Source organism: Microtus oregoni, unplaced genomic scaffold (genome assembly GCF_018167655.1).
Source record: "Microtus oregoni isolate MIOR12 unplaced genomic scaffold, Mior012 000042F_ref0000377, whole genome shotgun sequence".
NCBI lineage: Eukaryota > Metazoa > Chordata > Mammalia > Rodentia > Cricetidae > Microtus > Microtus oregoni.
In genome coordinates this window covers 6170425-6188802 of record NW_024543209.1, presented here as the reverse complement: position 1 = coordinate 6188802, position 18378 = coordinate 6170425, and the positions used below count along the sequence as shown (strand labels likewise).

Sequence of the window (18378 nt, the reverse complement as noted above, 5' to 3'; positions counted from 1 at the left end):
CTTTCCTAGCCTGGGTTAGAGCTGGGGATTCCGTCCTCTGGCCACCTGCTGCGCTGGCTGCTAGCTGCACCCACAGTGGAGAATATCTGGCTGTCACCAGGCGCTGAGCTCAAGGTATAACCCACGTAGGCGGTTCACCAGATAACATCAAAGCTACAAGCAGGGGCCAGAAAAGGGGGGTGGGGGGGGGCAGCTCAGCGAGGGAACCAAGCGCCTCCCCCAGCGTTTCCTCTCACGCCCACTTCCAACCTAGGAGGCTTTTGGTTTCTGCTTTTGTTGTTTTTAAAATGAAAAGTTGAACCCAGGAAGCTTGGGAGCAGACTTTTTGCTCTGCAGTTCGGTAAGTTTTCTTCCCTCGGTTCTTTTGTCTGCTTGGCTTGGGAAGAGCTGGGTCGTAGGGGACAGTTGTTGCGGAGCTAGAGGGGAAGGGTTTGTAGTTGGGTCGCCCGGAGTGGGAGGCGAGGGGGGGGGGGAGGGGACTCGTTGGTGGACGGGAAAGCCCAGCGTGCAGGGTGAAGGGGAGGGACTGGCGGCGTGACCCAGGGCCAGCGGGAGGAACCTCCGGGATCTCCGCGTGGCGGTGGCGCTGGTGGCCGCACGGGGCGGAGGGCCGGAGCTTCGGGGCCGCGCCAAGGGGGAGCCCGAGCCAGGCAGCACCGGGTGGCCGCGTGGGAATCCGGGTAGGGAAGGAGCGGGCGCAAGGCGGCATTGACGGGGATCTCCCTGAACTGTTCAGCCGGAGAAATACGGTCAGAGTCCCCACAGGACCCCACTTCTCCCAAGGGGAGCAACAGAGACATTTACATGGCCCGCTGGGTAGAGACAGAGGGGCCCCTAGGAACCTCTCTGCCTCTCCTGATCTAGAACCGTCACCCGGATCTCCCTTGTTCCAGGATTTTTGACAGTTCAAGCTTAAGTTTACCACTCACAGGCTAGTCGGGTTCACACATCCAATTCCGTTTATTTGCAATATTCCGAGGACCTATTATTTACAAAACAAGCCGTAACAAGCTATTTATTATAACATAACTGCATTTCCCCTGCATTCTGGCATGAAAGAAACCGTGTTTCAAAAATTCAGAAAACTTACCAGGAAAGTGTTCTGTATTATCTGTCTCAGAGACAAGTTTTAATACCTGTTTGCTGATAAAGAAAATATAGTGAAATGACAATTCAAAATCAGATAATACAGTTTGTTCAAACGTTCAAAGCGTTGCTATATCCTGAAGACACTGGGTCCGTGGGTATATGTCAACTGTGTTCGGTAACTACTGAGTCAAAAACGCACCCTGGCACTTAGCTTTTGTTTTTCCGTTCCTAGCAACACAAACTCGACTTACAAAGAATGTGTCTTTACCCTAACACATTAGTTCACATCTGCCTGTATGTGTAGCTTTAGATTCAAACAGCCCAACTGGGGGAGGGGCGCTACATTGCGCGATTTGTGAATCCTACCTATTGGGTGTTTCATTTAATAAAATAGATGCTAGCCCAGTGAAATATTAAAATGGCACTATTTCATTGTAGGGCTAACAGGATGTTACCCACCATCTGAACTTTCTAGTTGCATGATCTTTGCTCTATGACCAAATTTACTTTTTCGTAGGCATATTTTCCCCTTTGCAAAACATTATTTTTGGCTCTAAGCTTGCCATTACTGAGTATTCCATTTTTAATCATTTCCATTCTGGGGCTTTGAGCTTTTCTTAGCTCGAATGAGTTAGAGGTAGGACTTCCTCAGGGGATTTTAGGGGTCAACCGTTAGCAGGAACGGCCTAGACATCTTTACGAAAGCCCAAGGGAACATAACAAGTTTGCACAGATGGTCAGCTGTTAGTAGGCGTACGGTCGTTTAGCAATGAATATTTTTATTTTGCGTCTTTTTTTTTTACACGTTTTTCTTTCCAACTTTGAGGTGGCCCGTTAAATCAGTCACTTCTGCCGGCTTTTTAGCGGCTGTGTGGAACTTTTAAATTCAAACTGCTACCAACCCTTATGTCTAACCTTGAAAACCTGCTTCCTTCCCCAGACTCAGCTCTGCTGATATTTCCAGAAGTTTCCAGCCCCTTTTACTAACGCTTTCTAGCAGCCGGGGGTCAAACTCTGGTTTGTAATAAATTAGTCTGTCTTCCCTTTGACTCCCCCAGAGTTCCAGAAGCCCGCTGGGTGGCTCCGCCCCGCACCCCCTCCTCTGCTCCCAAAGTTCCCTAGCAGGTTAGTCCCCAGCTGTCAGGCAGGCAAGGAGGGGTTAACTGCGCTCCCTGCTTGGGCTCTGGGAAGCACCGGCTCTCTCCGGAATAACCTTGGCTTTCCTCGGTCTTTTAATAGAACATCCGCCACCAAAATAGTGGTTTCAGTTCAGGGCTTAATAACACGTCCCCCCTCCGACCCTCCAAATCAACACCCCGCCCCCTATCTCTCTCTTTTTTTTAAAGTTATTTTTCAAAGTTAATGAGTTTAAAGTTTCACAATGATTTCCCCTTCTCTTTACGTGGAGCTGAGGAAACCCCCTTGGGGTCCCCCCTTCCTCCCTCCCTCCTTCCCTCCCGGGTCCTCCTCCTCCCGACAAGGGCCAGGGCGTGGGGCGGGGCTGGGAGACACCATGACGTCACCGGGCCGGCCCACATCCTGCTCTAGAAAGTCAAAAGACGGTAAAGAGAATCGGGCGCCGCCCGGCCCCGCCCCTCCTCCCGGGCCAACCGCCCCCGACTGCGGCCCGGCCGGGCTTCCCCCGGCCACGGAGCCCCGCCTCCTCGACCGCCCCGCCCAGCCCCGCCCCTCGGGCCGCGCCTCCTCCCGCGTCCTGGGTCCCCGCGGCGGGGCCTGCGGCGGGCGGGCGGGCGGGGCGGCAGGGGCCCCGGGCCGGCTTCACGCGAGCCCGCCCTCCCGCCGCAGCCCCCGCCCCGCCGCCCCCGGGGATCCCCTGCCGCCCCGCCCACGCGCGGGGGAAGCCGCCGACCTTCGCCCTGGTCGCCCTCGAGCTGCCAGCCGTACTCACAGACACCCGGAGGAGGTAAAGGCCGGCCGCTGTCCCGCCGGGTCCCACCCCGTCCCTTCCGCGCCCTGTTCGCGCCTTGGTGTCGGTCGACTGCTGGACCGGGCGCGGCAGGGACGGAGCCGCAGGAGGAGGTTTTGCTTGTGTCCCGGTTGTCAAGTGCAGCGCAGCTCCCGACGAGTGCGGGCGGGGTGCGGGCCGGGCGCGGTGGTGGGGGCGCTGCACCCGGGAGAGCGCAGCGCGGGGGGCGGGGGCCGGGACCACCTCCCCCTGGCGGGCGGGCGGGCGGGCGCGCGGGTCTGCGTGTGAGTGTGTGCGCCTGTGCCGGCGCCGACCTTGCGGAGGGGATGCTGCGTGCGGGAGCCGCTTGCCACTTCAGCGGGTCCTGGCCGCACGGGCGGCGGGAGCTGTGGTCCTGCGAGCCCAGCAGGTACGGAGGGCCGGTCTCCCGAATCGCCGCCGCCGCTTCTTGCAGGAGGACTCGGCGGGGCTGCGGGAGACCAGGCCGCGGCTTCCGCACCTCCCGGCTTTGTGGCTCGCTTTCCCTTTCGTTCTTTGCCCGGAGTGCCTGTTTACTCCGGGCCACCTGGGTAGTTTCTCTCAGGGTAGGGCGCGCGCCCGCCGCCGGTGGATGGGGGGGGGTGGTGGGCTGGGGCGCGGGGCTGCTGGGGCTCGCCGAGGGGTCGGGCTCCTGCAGGAGTTGCGGCTAGAGAGGGGAGGGGGCGGCGGTGGCGAGGCTGGCGAGGAGGAGTCTCAAGGCTGCCGCGCTCGCCTGCTCTGTCCTCCTCCTCCTCCGGCTCTCCGCATCCACTCCAGGCTCCTTCCGGAGCTGGCACTTCCATTCCCCCCTCCTTCTGGCATGCGAAGCGCTTTGTTCAGTGCAGCGTTGCTGAGGGGTTTTCCCAGGCTCCGCCCTCCACATTCATTCATGTTTTTTCTCCTTGCGACTGTCTTTACGCTTTTTGATCGTGTCCTGTTTTTGCACCTCGTAGTATATATTTCTTTCCCGAAAGAATGGTTGCTCACTCCTCCTTGTCGCTACGGTGCTGTCGTCTTTGATAATAACCACTTCTCCTCCTCGGATTTAAACGTGGGCTGGACAGCTAGGGTCAGGGGGTGGAGGCTGCAAAACCGGGTCGCCCAAAGCTGTTACAGGTTGGGAATTTGCATATTCTACATTTGTGCTTGGGAAGCTGATGGGGGGGGGTCACGTGATCGGCTTACAATCAGAGTTTATGCTTTGAAAACTTCCTAATATTGTGACCGCTTACAAGCATTAGTTTTAATAAGGAACGAAGCCTTCATAGGCTTTATCTTTAAATTCTCCTTGCAGTCGGAACCTTCTTGAGGAGCACTATCTTTTGTAGGTCATTAGCTGGTGCTGCAAGGGACATCATCCATCGTTGACCATCGTGTTTCATGTTCGTCCTCCTGCATTAGGTTGTGATCAGTTTGCGCTATGCCTGAGCCAACTAACAGCCCTGTTAGGAATACAGCTGCTAGCACGTTAATTGTAGCCGCCTTTTCCATATGCGTTTTAGCTAAAGTGAAAGGATACATTTCTCAAACCTTATTCTGGGATATTAGACACATTCTTTCCCTTAGAGGCGTTCTTTCCGGGAATTAATATTTCAGCGTTTTCGTGAGGCAGGCAAAGCTTCTACATTGTTTAGCTTAGTCCTTATAACAACCCTTCTGAGGTGGATAATGTTTTCTGGTTTTACAGCTTGGGAAATCTGATCTTTTCAGAGAGGTTAAATACCTTGAACAAGGCCACACAGTATGGGGTAAAGCCTGGTCGCGAACCTGTCTGGTTTGATTCCAAAGTATGTCCTCACAATGATTTGCTGTGTCACTCATCCCTTTGGGAGGGGGGTGTCTAGAGTAGGTAAGTGTTATCTTCTCTGAGGAAATGGGCAGGGAGTCATGTGGGACCACATTCCATAGTACTGATCTGAGGCAGATTTCATAACCTCCCCAAACTATTTTGTTTTAAATATAAAACGGATGAATTGGAGCTGTTGTCCCAGTGGTTAGGATTAAATTGGGTGATAAGTAGAAATTCTACAGTAAAACTAGTACCCTAGTACCCACTAAATGTTCTCTTGTGCTGTGTGTAGTAATAGATTTGAGAGCTTTTAAACAAAGCATCCTTAGTCTATTCTTTCTGTTTGCTTAGTAATTAAACTTTGTTTCACCTTTAGTGCCAACATAATGGGCTTTGCTTATCAGTGTTGCTGCAGGAAGTTAAATCTAAAATTTTAACAGATTGTTAGGAAAGAATATAATGGAAGAGAAGAGAACTCGGGTTGCTGGTTTGGGCATATGGGTGGTTAGGTTTCAGGGGCATTCAGCCTTTTGACATTGCAACATAATGTCATGGCTCAAGAACCTTGCAACAGAGTTACACACACACAAAGGACAAAAGAAATCTTGTAATGTTCTAAGTAAGTTTGCCATTTTGTATTGGGTGGAATTCATAGAGATCCCCAGTCAAACTTGGCTACTGTCCATGGGCTGTAGGTTGGACCTACCTGCTGGATAATTATATATTGGCATGATGAATTTCAGATTGCTTTTGAAAAGGCACAGTCAGGACAGACGAAGTTATGCTACAGTAACAAGTAATTCCCAGGCAACAGAGACTTAAAACAACAAAGGACTGTTTTTTGCTAAGGGGACATGATCATATTGTGTTACTGGAATTGCAACCCTTTAGTAACCTACACCAACTGGAACAGTACCTGACCTGTGCTTGAGGGGAAAGAATGCTCTGGAAGATCTTTGTTTGATAACCGAGTGCGCCAGCATGGATGTGAGGCATGTCTGTGGTCTACTCAAAGGTCAGCATGCAGCTGCTGATCACAGGCATGTGTAGTCCTGCCAGTGAGCCTGGAATGAAGGTGTTGCCATCACTGGGGAACAGCCACCATAGCAACTGTGCATATTAGCTGAGTCAACGAAAGAGACATGACCAGACCATTGGGCTTCCCTTAGAATGGGCATATATGGACTATATACATTCTGACTCTTTGTCACCTTATACTAACTTTATCATTGTAATTCCAGTAATGCTGTCCTAAGTGAATATTTTCACTCTTGTCTAGTTTATGTCTAGTGACTTCTTTCCCTCATGTGTAGTCAACAAGAGGACCTGGGGAGTGGTATGATGACCTGTCTCAGGCTTAGTTAACAGCAAATAATGTTTGCAAAGGTTACTTTTTCTTGTGGTTAGATCAGCACTGCTCTAAACCCTAACTTTTGAAGTATCCTTTTCTTTTAAAGGTAGTGGGGTTTACTGCTTTTATCTTTTTCTTTACAGCACGTGGATTAACTGATGTCGGACAAGTACATGGAGCCAGCCTTTTGTAACCTGATCTTCCAACAATTTCTAAGAAGAAAAAAGAGCTCTTAAATCTAAGAAAATGCCTCGAACGAAGCAGATTCATCCCAGAAATCTCCGAGGTAAGGCTCTGTGTTCAGGGAAGAAAGGCTTCCAGTGATCTCATCCAGCATGTTGTTGGCACCAGCAATGGCTGTGAGTTCCTTAGACTCTGAACCTGCTTCCCAGCCAGCTCCATTTTGCTTCATTCCTCTCGTCTTATGTAGTAGCTGTCTCTTACATGTCGAATGAATGAATTCCACAGAATTACAGTTCTCCAGTGACCTGTTCTAGGCTGAGATTTGCCATTTCTGAGTAGGGACTATGGAATCTGAAATGGATGGTTGATATGTTCTGGTAATTGAATCACTTTTATCTTCATTATAAAAAAATACTCTATCCTTTTGTATCTCTGGGAAATTGAACGCTGTCTTCAAGCTTGCTAGGCAGGTGCTCTGTCAGTGAGCTTTCTCACTGAATTCCATGTTTATTGATCAGAGATTTAGTTCTGTAAGTTGTATCAGGATAAAGAGGTGAAGAAAGTTGGAATTGACATTTACACAGCATATTATTTGCAGAAGTCAGAACAAACTGACTCATTTTTAACAAAGAAGCATCTTTTTAATATTTGTGTATAAGGCTAGGGGTCTAGCCTGGGGCTAGGATATGGGTTTAAACCATTCGAGGCCCTGGGTTCTATTCCCAACACCAAACAAAACAAAGCAAAGGATACATATTAAACATATTTCATACAAACACTAGAAGGTAAATGTTTTTCTTTTTAAGGTAAAGATATTTAGTATCAGGAAAGGAAAAACATTTTGCTGTATTTGAAATGATTTGTATCGTTCTGATGTATTTCATTCACTGGGAATAGCAGTTATCTTTTCTATTTGACTCCCCTGTATAAGAATTCAGCAGAATTGGACTTGTACGATGGCTCAGCTGGTAAAATTCTTGCAGTGCTACTAGGAGGACCCGAGTTCAGATATCTAGAAGTCATCTAAGACGAAAGGCAGTAGCATAGGCCTGTCATCTCAGTCTGTGGCAAAATGGGAGGTGGAAACAGAATCCTCATAAGCTTGTGGGCCAGTCAGCGTGGTATACCTAAACACCAAGAGATCTGGTCTCAGGCGGGGTAGAAGGTGAGAACTGACACTTAACATTTTACAGATGTTGCTTAAGGTATTGCTCGTAGCTGCAAACATGTGCATATATATTGTCTGTATAAGGCAAGGGCTGATTAAAACTTCTTCATTCATATCTGCTTCTCACTGAAGGAAGTTTTACAAACTCTTGGTTTTATATAAGAATATAAAATATAAAATAAATATATGAAGCAAGCTTTTGTTAACGGTCATAATTAAAATTTTTTTCTATGTTTATATATGCACATGTGTATGCAATTACCTCAGAGGCCAGAAGAGGGTGTCAGGACCCCTGGAGTTACAGGCAGCTTTGGTTATCCAGCATCACAGACAATGGCAACGGAACTCCCATCCTCTGCACAATTAGCAAGTGCTCTTAACGGTTAAGCCATCTTTCTAGCCTCAAATCATAAAAGTTTAAAAAATAATTATTCGTTAATTTTGTCACTAATGATAAAAAGATTTGCGTGCTAAATTTGTTGTGCCTGTTAGTTTTTACACAAAAGATTAGGTCTCAGAAGACCCTTTGATGCTAGAGAATGTGGAGCAACTGGAGGGTTTTCAGTTGATTGGTGCTCTGAGGTGATGCTGAGAACGCTGTTTCACACAGTACATGGTGCCAAATGGCAGAATTAGGGCTGTTTCAGAACCCTGGGAATTCTATCCTAACCCCAAATCTTCTTTCTTTCTAACCATCCATCCATCCATCCATCCATCTATCTGTACAAAACTCAAGTCAGAAACTGTAACAGCAATTTTTAAAATCAAAAATCTTTTTTTAAAGATTTATTTATTTATTTATTATGTGTACTTTATTGTCAGTATTTTGTCTGCATGTACTCCTGCATGCCAGAAGAGGGCACCATATCTCATTACAGATGGTTGTGAGCCACCATGTGGTTGCTGGGAATTGAACTCAGGACCTTTGGAAGAGCAGCCAGTGCTCTTAACTGCTCAGCCATCTCTCCAGCCCCTAAAATCAAAAATCTTAACACTAGCAATACAACACAATGTGCAACACGAATTTGATACATACATGCTGTGGTTGGAAAATGTTAAGTTGTTGCATGTTTCCAGAGGAGCAGGAAACTGTGGACAGTTTAACAGGGCAATTTATAACATATAATTGTTTGGAATCTGAGCCGAGGTATTTCAGGCAGGCTTCCTTGAACGTGTGATGGCCGGTTTGGTATGAAGTTCACTTGTTCTCTATCCAGAGCCAAGGCTGCAGCAAGTCCATGCTGCAGGATCAGTGAGCACTGCTCCCCCTCCTCGATTTTGCATTCATCATGCATTTGGTTTTCAATTAATTTTTGGTCTGTGCTTATTTAGAAATCTTTCACTGTTACCAAAGTTTTTTTTTCAACTCCTACATTCGGTTTTTAAGAATTAAGCAAGTGACCCACAATTTAAGAATCTGAGCTGAAAGAGTTGTAACACAGTGGTATTTGCATATCTAAAAAACAGTAAAAAGTACAGCATAAAAGGTGAAAATGCTGCATTTGTCCAAGCCCCTTGTTGTGCGTGGAGGCTACAGGCTGCAGGCCTGGAAGCTGCCTTGGGTGATCAGAGTGTAATGAGTGACCCTGATGGCCTGGGGCACGGGTACCAAGGTAGACTTCATGAATACTGTGCAGTCAGGCTGTGTTTAAAAATGTTTTTATTCAGTAATAACATTGACATACCAAGGTTACCTTTTAATCTTATACATGAAAAGGAAGCTTGATTTTGGCTCCTATAATAAAAATTAGCATAAAATAGAAATACATTTTGCAATTGTCCAAAAATATTTTGTCTTTGTACTCTTATTCTTTCAGTTTTCTATGGTTCTTTGCTTTTAATTTTATTATTTGTTTGTTTATTTGTTTGTTTGTTTGTTAAAAACTAAAAGCACATGCCTGATGGTGGCACATGCCTTAATTCCGGCACTGGGGAGGCAGAGATTGGCCAGAGCTGTTAACACAGAGAAATCCTGTCTCAGAAAATCAGAACAAAAAGTGCTAAAAAGAAAGTAAAAAACAAACCAACAAAACTGCAAACAGAAAGCATGCACTTTAGTGAGCTCTGCCTGGGGTTAGCATCGGTGCTGCAGTTTTCTACCTCTTCCTCATCGGAGGTTTTCAGGGCTCTTTACACAGAGCTGACTTCTTGGAGCTGTCACCTTCTGTGATGACAGCACTCTCTTCAGGATCCCTTCTTAGGTCTTGCATGAGGCCACTCTACAGCTGTGTGTGTGTGTGTGTGTGTGTAGAAGGTCCAAACCCAATGGTAATGACAAGGAGGATAGTGTAATAAGTACACAGCCCAGTAACATTGTTTATATCAGTGTTATTCTGTACTCTGTAGGATCTGCTTCTGCATGTCTGCTATGCAGCAGCTTCCCAGGACCAGTGTCCTCACAGTGATGATGTTTTTTGCTGTGCAGTTGGGCGACAGATAATCTTTAGCTCAGTAATAAGAAACGGACTGTAAAGCGCACACCTTCAAAGTCAGAGCTGTCTTAACAGTTAGACAGTTGATTGTAAGTGTTCTCAGCAGAAACATACTTGGCCAGTCATCATAAGATGATATTTGGACATATGATCAATATTCTGAGCTACTTGAATCTTGAAACAGTGCTTGTTTCCTGTCTAAAAATGTTCCAGAACTCTGTTGCTGCTAACTCCCCTGGACTCGTGTTAGAACTGACGAGTATAGTACAGTCTTTAGTGAGGTGGGGATTTAGATGAGCAAATTGAATGTAACATTTGGGCATCACAGAGAAACCATGGTACTTGAAAATGGGTGCTCCACTCTCAGAATCTGAACTTTTCAAAGAGTGGACTTTATCTTGTTTATAGCTGCAGGCAAGGCCCTCGGGATAGTGATGCTTGCCAGGATGGGCATTTGGAGGCCTGCCTTTAGGTTTTTATCTGTTTTGAGAGCCATGTTCCAGTTTGTGTGAAGGCAGCAGATAGGTTAATAGTGGCCTTAGCTAGCTAATGGAGTTCAGAAATTTGTTAATGAATCCTAGACTTAAGGATTAATTTATGACTTCTTAGGTTTACAATGTGTAAAGTGATCCACGCTTGGTAGATGTCCTCTCTAGCTGGGACTGGTGGCCGTGACCTTCACCTGTAACTACCTGTAACCTGCACCTGTGGTTGCAGCTAACTCAGGAAGCTGATGCTCAATGATTCCTGAGGCCAAGAATTCAAAGTTAGTCTGGGCAAGTTAGTACGTCGCTATCTCAGCCAATGAAAGAAACCCGACTATTGTCAGTAGAGACTGTTAGTTCTTGGCCATTTTCATAGGATGCTTCTATGATCACTTGCTGCTGGGCAGTGGCAGTGAGTCTCAGCAGTTAGTCAGTTTGTGATTCGGAAGGACACAGTGGACCCTGGAATGCACGGCACTGCTGAGGGAAAGCGGTCATTAGTCGGTGGAGTAAATGTACTTTCTCTGTCTTTTTCTTTTCTGTACTGAGGGCTGACTGTAGAACCTTGTACATGTTAGCCAGTGGTCTACCACTGAGCTATATCCCTTTAAATTCACTTTTAAATTAAAGTTGTTCCTTGATGGTTTCACATTTATATAATGTAATCTAATCACACACCTTCCACTCATCTTACCCCCTCTTACCCTGTCAGCCCTCCCTCTTCTAATGAAGTCTCAGAACTTTTTCTTTTGATTTTTGTGTTTGCCAAACACATTTTCAACTTAGGCTGTTTTCAGTTTAGGATAAGGGTATAATTCTGTTCTGTGTCAAGGTGTGTCTGTGTATGCTCAATCTGAAATATTCCTTAGCTCATAAATATTAGAAGTATACCTTCTGTACTATTCAAATATAGAATAAATGAAAATAAGAAACTTGCATCTTTTCTGAAATTAGGATATATTTCACTGTTTGAAGAGGACTTGAAATGTTGGGTCCTGGCCCATCACAGTAGATGGTTACTTAACTTGGACTGTGTAGTAAAAGGCAGACTGGAATTACAGTTGCCCAGGAGGCCAGGGACAAGAGCCCTCTGCAGGGTCTGCTTCCTGAGGGCAGTAGTCCGTGCCCTTTCTGCTCACTGGGCAGGGCCTGCCTGAGGATGAAACTTATAGTTCTGCTGGGAAAGCTGAGTCCAGAGAGGCGGGTTGTAGAGAGTGCAGAGTTCTCACAGCTTTCCTATTTAGGGGTGCACACGTGCGTGCGTGTGTGCGTGCGTTTGTGTGCATGTGTGCGTGTTTATGTCCCTGGGGAACAGTTTGGAATTGGAAATAAGATGATGAAAGAAGCTATCAGAATTAATTTTTAGGCACAGAAAGTAGTATTTTAAGTACTGGATTGTTCTGAAACAGCATGTGTGCATTGCTTGGCTCTTACTATTAGGCCTGTGTGGGCTGTGCTTCCCAAAGGGGCAGGCTTTATACAATTTTGCTCTCAGAAATGCTTTAGTAGGCAAATCTGAGAAGTCTTGATTTGGCAAAGGCAGAAAGTAGGTTTGAAGTACACATGAGCTGAGTTATACAGGATTCAGTTTCCACATTCTTGTCATTTAATCCTGGTAGAATCTTTGGTTTTGACCTTTCTGAAGTGCACATTATATGTGGTCATAGCATTCTAACCCTGGCTGTGCTCTGTGCAGTGATGGAGAACTGGGGAAGAGCACAGGAAAGAACATGTTGAGAGGAACAGTTCTGAGTGCTGTCCTTGGCGCCCTGGAGAGGGCATCTTCCAGTCTTGTGCTCTACGGACCAAGCTAGGCAGAAGAATAGACAGTGGTTGGTGTGGCAGATGTCAAGACCCGAGATCCCACATGTGGTCCTAGCGAGACGACAGTGAAGCGGAGCGATCTGGCCTACAGTCCATACTCGGAGGATGGAGGGCCATCCTCGTCACCTTCCTGTTTTTTTCCCGTGACCTCTTAGGTGCTGAGGCTTGAGGAACTGGTAATTCATGTGATGATCTGTTTCAGACACAGGGCTGTTTGGCGCTGTACTAGCCACAATATGTTTCAGAGCTGTGGAAGCACTGCTACCGTTTTTGTTGTATCTGAGTCTAAGGTTTCAAAACCTCACCTTTAAGACTGAAAGTCAATGTGGGAAATATGAGATATTAGCCTTTTTTGTTTTGGAAATGATATTTTGCAAATTTGGTGTGGCTGTTTTTCACTTTTATTGGTTGTATGCGTTTGACTCTGAACACCTCATAGAGTGACCTCTTTTCACTCTCTGCAAATATGCTTCATTAAACTCTGCCAGACAGTATTTGGGGCCCCTGAGATCCTGGCCATCCTTGACGTGTGTTGGCCATCTACCGCCTGGGCGTATGGGGCCTGCCCTTAAGTGTGGTTTGTATGCCCAGCAAGACCCACTGGAAAAACCTTCTGGTAACTGCTTCCCCCCTCAGCACTAGGACCCCATCTGGCTTAGACCTGTGCGGACCCTGTGCATGCTACCACAGTCTCTGAGTTCATATGTGCACCAATCCTGTTGTATCTGGAGGATACTTTAGCTCTTACAATCTCTCCGCTTCCCCTAAATAATTCCCCGAGCCCCGAGGGAGGGGTTGGATGGAGACGTCCCATTCAGGACTCGGTGTTCAAAGGTCTTTTGCTCTTTGCACATTGTCCGGTTGTGGGTCTCTGTGTTAGCTCACATATGCTGGAGGAGGAAGTTTCTCTGATTGTGGTTGTGCTCTGTATTTATGGTTGGTGGTGAAGGCAGAGAGTTGGACTTCTTGCTATGACCCCGAGCTGTGTGGTCTTGTGCAAGTTGTTTTCCTTGTCTGTAAAGCGCAGATAGTGGGTAAACTAGACCTCAGGGCTGGCTACAGCAGTGTTCGTCACATGCCTGGTGCAGGGTAAGCTCTTGAAACAGAAGCCACCTCCTAGAACTGGCTTACGTCAAGCCTCTGGGTTGCATGTGTTTCACAAGCAGAGGATAGGAGTGCCCACAAAGAACCCTTTATTGATTGCACTTGGTGCTACACAGGCCTCTTGTCTGCACTCACGGGAAGGTCATTCTGGATCCAGAAAGAGGGCATTGGGGGCAGACAGCCACCTGGGAGAGGACGTTCAGTACACCCCATCTGTGTTCCTACTTGAACTCACTCTGTTCTTGTGGGGTTTTTTGTTGTTGTTGTTGTTGTTTTCTTTTGTACTTTTTTTTAAAACATGTTAAGAGGTTAAACAACATTAGTCTCCATTCAATATTAGGAAATGAAAGGTCTCCGATTTTATTATTATAAAATATTTCAGTGTGACTCTTCACATGGGATTGCAGTGCCATTTCTGTCCCCTGTTCCACTCCAGTGTAGGAAGAGAAACCCAACCTGCTTTTCAGGGTTATCTAGCCAATGAGAATATTTCACTTGCTGTCAGTTTTTTTTTTTTTTTTTTTTTTTTTTCTAAAAGCTTCTATCATGAACGCAAGCTTGCCTTGTTAATGTAAGGGTTATCTTATTGAGTCCATGAGCAGACTCTGTCTCATTCTAATGACTGTCTGGGAACTCTGTTTACACACTGTTTACACGTTTGAAGGTTAGGGCAGCCGTTCCGTGCTGACAGCGAATGATTTGCCAGGTCAGGAATCCTGTAAGGAAAACAACCCCTTGGCTTATTTAAAATACTTTTCCGTGTGTGACTGAAACTAGAAAGGAAGTAAGTAATAATTTAAAAACCAGTTTTAGATGATATATATGAAAAGCCATTGGTGTTTTGAGGAACTGGCACATGAATGGCTGGTATTATTTAATTAGCCCGGGATAATACAGGAATGGACTTATTATAGAAAAATCTCCATTTCGTCTTGAAGGTAATTATTTTTCAGTTTATGTTGAGAGTACATTTGATGCTTTCTGAATGCTTCTCAACATTAACCAGTTTTTTTCTTTTTGAAAGAAAATATAAAATGTAATAATATAATTAACCACAGTAATAGTTTTCTTTTAGAGCTTCTTTGCATACAGTGTGTTCTGGCGAGGTATCATTCTTATTTTACTGTAGAGTAGGGGGTAAGGAATGGGAATAAAGTCTCCACCTGTACAACAACTTCTGAGCCCCACAACGAGAATGCAAAGATTTGAACAAGTCTGGGTAACGTTTGTTCTTGCGTTCATTATTTTATGAATAGATGAAGTGATTTACTTTTCAATTTGTATTTAAAACATTTGGCAGTGTTTTTCTGCATATTAGTTAAGGGTGCTCTTCTGAAGTGTATTAATATGCCAGGTGCAGTACATCACCTCATTACAGCTAGAGCCGACACTAGAGATTACTCGCTGAGCTTGAGAATTTCTGTCCACAAAGGATCAGATCATTTCACAAGAGTGCTTGGTTCTTCAAGAAGGGCCTTTTGACCTTAGATTTATTGACTTATACATTGTACAGTTGTACAGGATTGCATCATCATCATCATCATCATCATCATCATCATTATTATTATTATTATTGAGACTTATCTTAGAACATAGCCTTAGCTGGCCTGGAACTCAATATGAAGACCAGGTGGATTTTGAACTCATGAAGATTCCCTGCCTCTTCCTCCCGAGGGCTGGGATTAAAGACAAGAGCCACCCTGCCTATCTTATTACCTTAGTTTTTACTCTTCTCATTGTAAAGATTCAACCAGGTTTTGAGTTGGTTCTATGATATATTCCATTCTATAGAGTGCTGTGAGGCCAGAGGCCGCGCTGCTGTGCAGGAAGAAGTATTCACTGATGCACAACACTCAGATACGATTAGTGCTACGGTGTGGTCAGCATAGGAGTCCCTAAGTGTGAATGGAACCATTATGGTCTTGACATGTGCATACATATTGGGCTGATATGAAGCTTGATTTGTCTGGTACTAAATGATGAGTACAGATTTAATGGAGGTACTGTTTAGAAGTGTGCTTCCACCTTCTTGTTTTATGATTTTGAGATTTGGCACTGAAGAAAACAGTCAGATCAGCACATGGCTGCCCCCAACCTACAATATTCAGGTAAGAGTGGTCTAGATGTAGAGTTCGGGGAATATGCTGTATTGCAGAAGTAAATGAAAAAGCATCCACACCCTGGAACCTGGAAGGTAGTCTTTCAGTCTCAGTATTCGTCAGATTAGGGAAGACCCTGGCTCATCTTTGGTTCACTCAGCCTTGTTCTACAGATGAGCAGAGGGAGAGATTGATAGATGAATCCATTTTGTGCCGCCTACTGGTTCCCTGTAGATGATCTTTGTGGGGTGTTCTTTCCAGTGTTTTGCTTAATTTGTGCATTGAGCTGGAATGTTGCCATGCTGCCCAGGATGACCTCAAGCCATAGACTCAAGTGATGACTCTTGTATGCTTCAGACAAACCAGGTGCCTTGGCTTCAATTGTTTTTAAATTCCATGGCTTCCTTTCTCCTTTGCTGTCCCTACTACATGCACATGTTCCTCTGTAGCTGTGTGTCGTACTCCTACAACTTTCCCCAGATATGCAGAAACTAGGTTTTATTTCACTATACCAAGAAGTATGGCTGTCATGGGCTGGTGACAAGAAAGAGGCTCTTCAGATGGTTTTCTGGTGTTCAGCTTAGCTACCCCTTCAACAGGTCTATTACAGGGTTGTATGCCAAGTGCCTTTTCTCATATGTTCTTGTTTCAACTACATGAAGTAGGTTTGTTATTACCATGTTTTATAGCTGAGGGAAGCAAGGGCTGGAGAAATTGTCACTTGCCTAGAGTGTCACAGCTGGGATCTACATAGCCACCTCCCTGGCTTCCAACATGCTCAGGCGTCTCCACACTGGCTGATGTTGACAGTGGCTCTTTCCTGGTGGGCGGGTTTGTGAGTGCTCTCCATCTATGGAGTGAAGCGTTAAGAATAGCATGCGGAACCAGTGGCCGGGAGGTCAGAGTTAGAGGATTATAAACTGTTTTCCTTTTAAGTCTTTGCTGCCTAGAATCCATTTCAGACCTGTTTGTGACTTCAGGCTGAGTTTGCCATCACAGACAGTCCTGGAAATTGCCAAACTCTGCCTAAAACTAATCAGTCCTTAAAGATGTTTGTGCATGTGGTTTGCTTAGTTGTACATGGTTCGAAATAGACATGTCTTGTCTAAAAGTAAGGGCAATATTTATCTGAAGGTTTCAGCAGAATATTTTGAGTTTCAGAGGTGAATCTATTAAATATTTAAGTGAAATGTAACTGCCATTCTAGGCTTTTTCTTGTATGATATGCATCACAGAAATTAGAACACGCAGATTTGGTTCATTGTCGGGGGTCTCCCACATTGTAGGTGGCACTAGTTATAGGGATCAGAGTGTCGGGGGGTTAAGTTAGTTTTCTATTTTACTTCTTGGTATAGTGAAATAAAACCTAGTTCCTGCCTTCCTAGTTTTAAGTGTAGCATGTCTGGGAAGAGCTGTGGTAGTACGACACATAGCTGCAGGGGAACATGTGCATGTAGCAGGGACGGCGAGGACAAAGCCAGGAGTAATGGCAGTCCTGGAGCCGTGTGACGTCCTGCTCGGAGCTGTCCACTTCAGGTTTTTCTGGTGGGAACTTGATTGAGGAAACAGCTTTGACACAGATTTTTAAAGAAAGGAAAGATAGACTGGCAGAGAAAGTAATTCCATCAAGCTTTGGGAGAAGAAAGAACGGGATGGAGGGATCAGTCTGGGATCCTGGGATTGGTTTTTTTAGTTAGAGTGTATTTCTTAATGAAGTCAAATTCCAAGGACCCAAAGGATAAAGACTTCTTAGATTTGATGTGTGTAATTTCTATTTTTTGGTAAAGATAAAATTATTAAGTTGATATTTTTTTTATTCTACTAGGGTAGGTATATTCAACCTTCTATAAGAAGTTAGAGACCAGGTGTTTTTATTGTACACTGTGACATTAAAACAAAAACAAAGCGACTCTACCTTCCATGTAGGGCCAACTGGTTTGTTGATGTCTAGGGAAGAAGATGGAAGGTTGAAAGAATGAAGCAATCTTTTGAAAAGCGTTAGGAAAACCTCCTGCAAATGAACAAGGCAGCAGAGGTGTATTTCTTTGGTCTCCTGTTTATGAGCAAGGAACGAGCCGGTCAAGGTTGAGTGCACACAGAGCAGCTCTCCGGCTCACTCTCCAGTGGCTGTCATTTGGAGGAGGGGTCAGAAAACACCTGACCAAATCCAGGCTCTGTCTGTTTCTGAAATTGTTCCCTTAAAACATACTTGTGTCCGTTGCCTCACGTTCCATCTAGGGCCGTTTTCATGAGGTGGTGGCAACGATGAGTGCCTCTGTTTGTCTGAAGTATCTTCTTCTAAGTAGAGCCAGTGCTAACACACAGCTTAAAGGCTGTGTGCAGATCAGTAACTGCTGCGGTGGATTTTCTTCTGTGACTGCGGAGTCCTTGGTAGGCCTCAAGTACGGTGGCTGCCAATGGCCACGTTGACTTCCATTACCCAGAAAGCCCTGTATGGAGCTTCCGACACCCTGCTCTGTCCCGTGCTAGTTCAGGACATACAGACTGTGGTGTTCAAGCATGAAAGTTCAAACATCGGTGCGACTAGCTGACCAGTGAACATGCAGGCATTCAGCTGACAGCGAGGCACTGTGCAAGGCGTTTGGGTGTCGTGCTTCACCTTCTGGAGGCTACTGTGCTCCCATAGGCTAGTGTCCAATGTGTGATGATCCACATTCGATTCATACAGCATCTTGGAGGAGCTTGATTTTGCACTAGGAATGGATTTGATGATAAACTATTTCACAGGGAAGTTACCTCTTCCAGTCTCCAGGTAGTAGAGTTACTGTCTCAGCCACACTACTGTGTAGTGTGTATTTGAGTTTTAGTAAATTGTGATATATATAGTCAGTAATGCCTAGTAAGTTTAAAGAATGGGCAGCCTTTGGCACAATCGTGTGTGCTCACCC

The 18378-nt window shown here is 45.6% G+C and overlaps 1 protein-coding gene across 4 annotated transcripts in view; it reads left to right on the top strand.

Annotated features, from left to right (window-relative positions):
• The first annotated feature begins 294 nt into the window (after positions 1–294).
• Positions 295–18378, top strand: part of Hivep1 (HIVEP zinc finger 1) — a 138082-nt gene continuing 119998 nt past the window's right edge. The window contains exons 1-3 of one of the 4 annotated variants that reach the window (XM_041632622.1): positions 2994–3013; positions 4722–4821; positions 6318–6460. In XM_041632622.1, coding sequence (XP_041488556.1) covers positions 6421–6460 — 40 coding nt within the window. In that variant the 5' untranslated portion in view covers positions 2994–3013; positions 4722–4821; positions 6318–6420. Of the gene's footprint in view, positions 341–2913; positions 3014–4721; positions 4884–6317; positions 6461–18378 lie in introns of those variants that run through there. The other 3 variants (XM_041632624.1, XM_041632621.1, XM_041632623.1) reach the window with 3 other exon arrangements.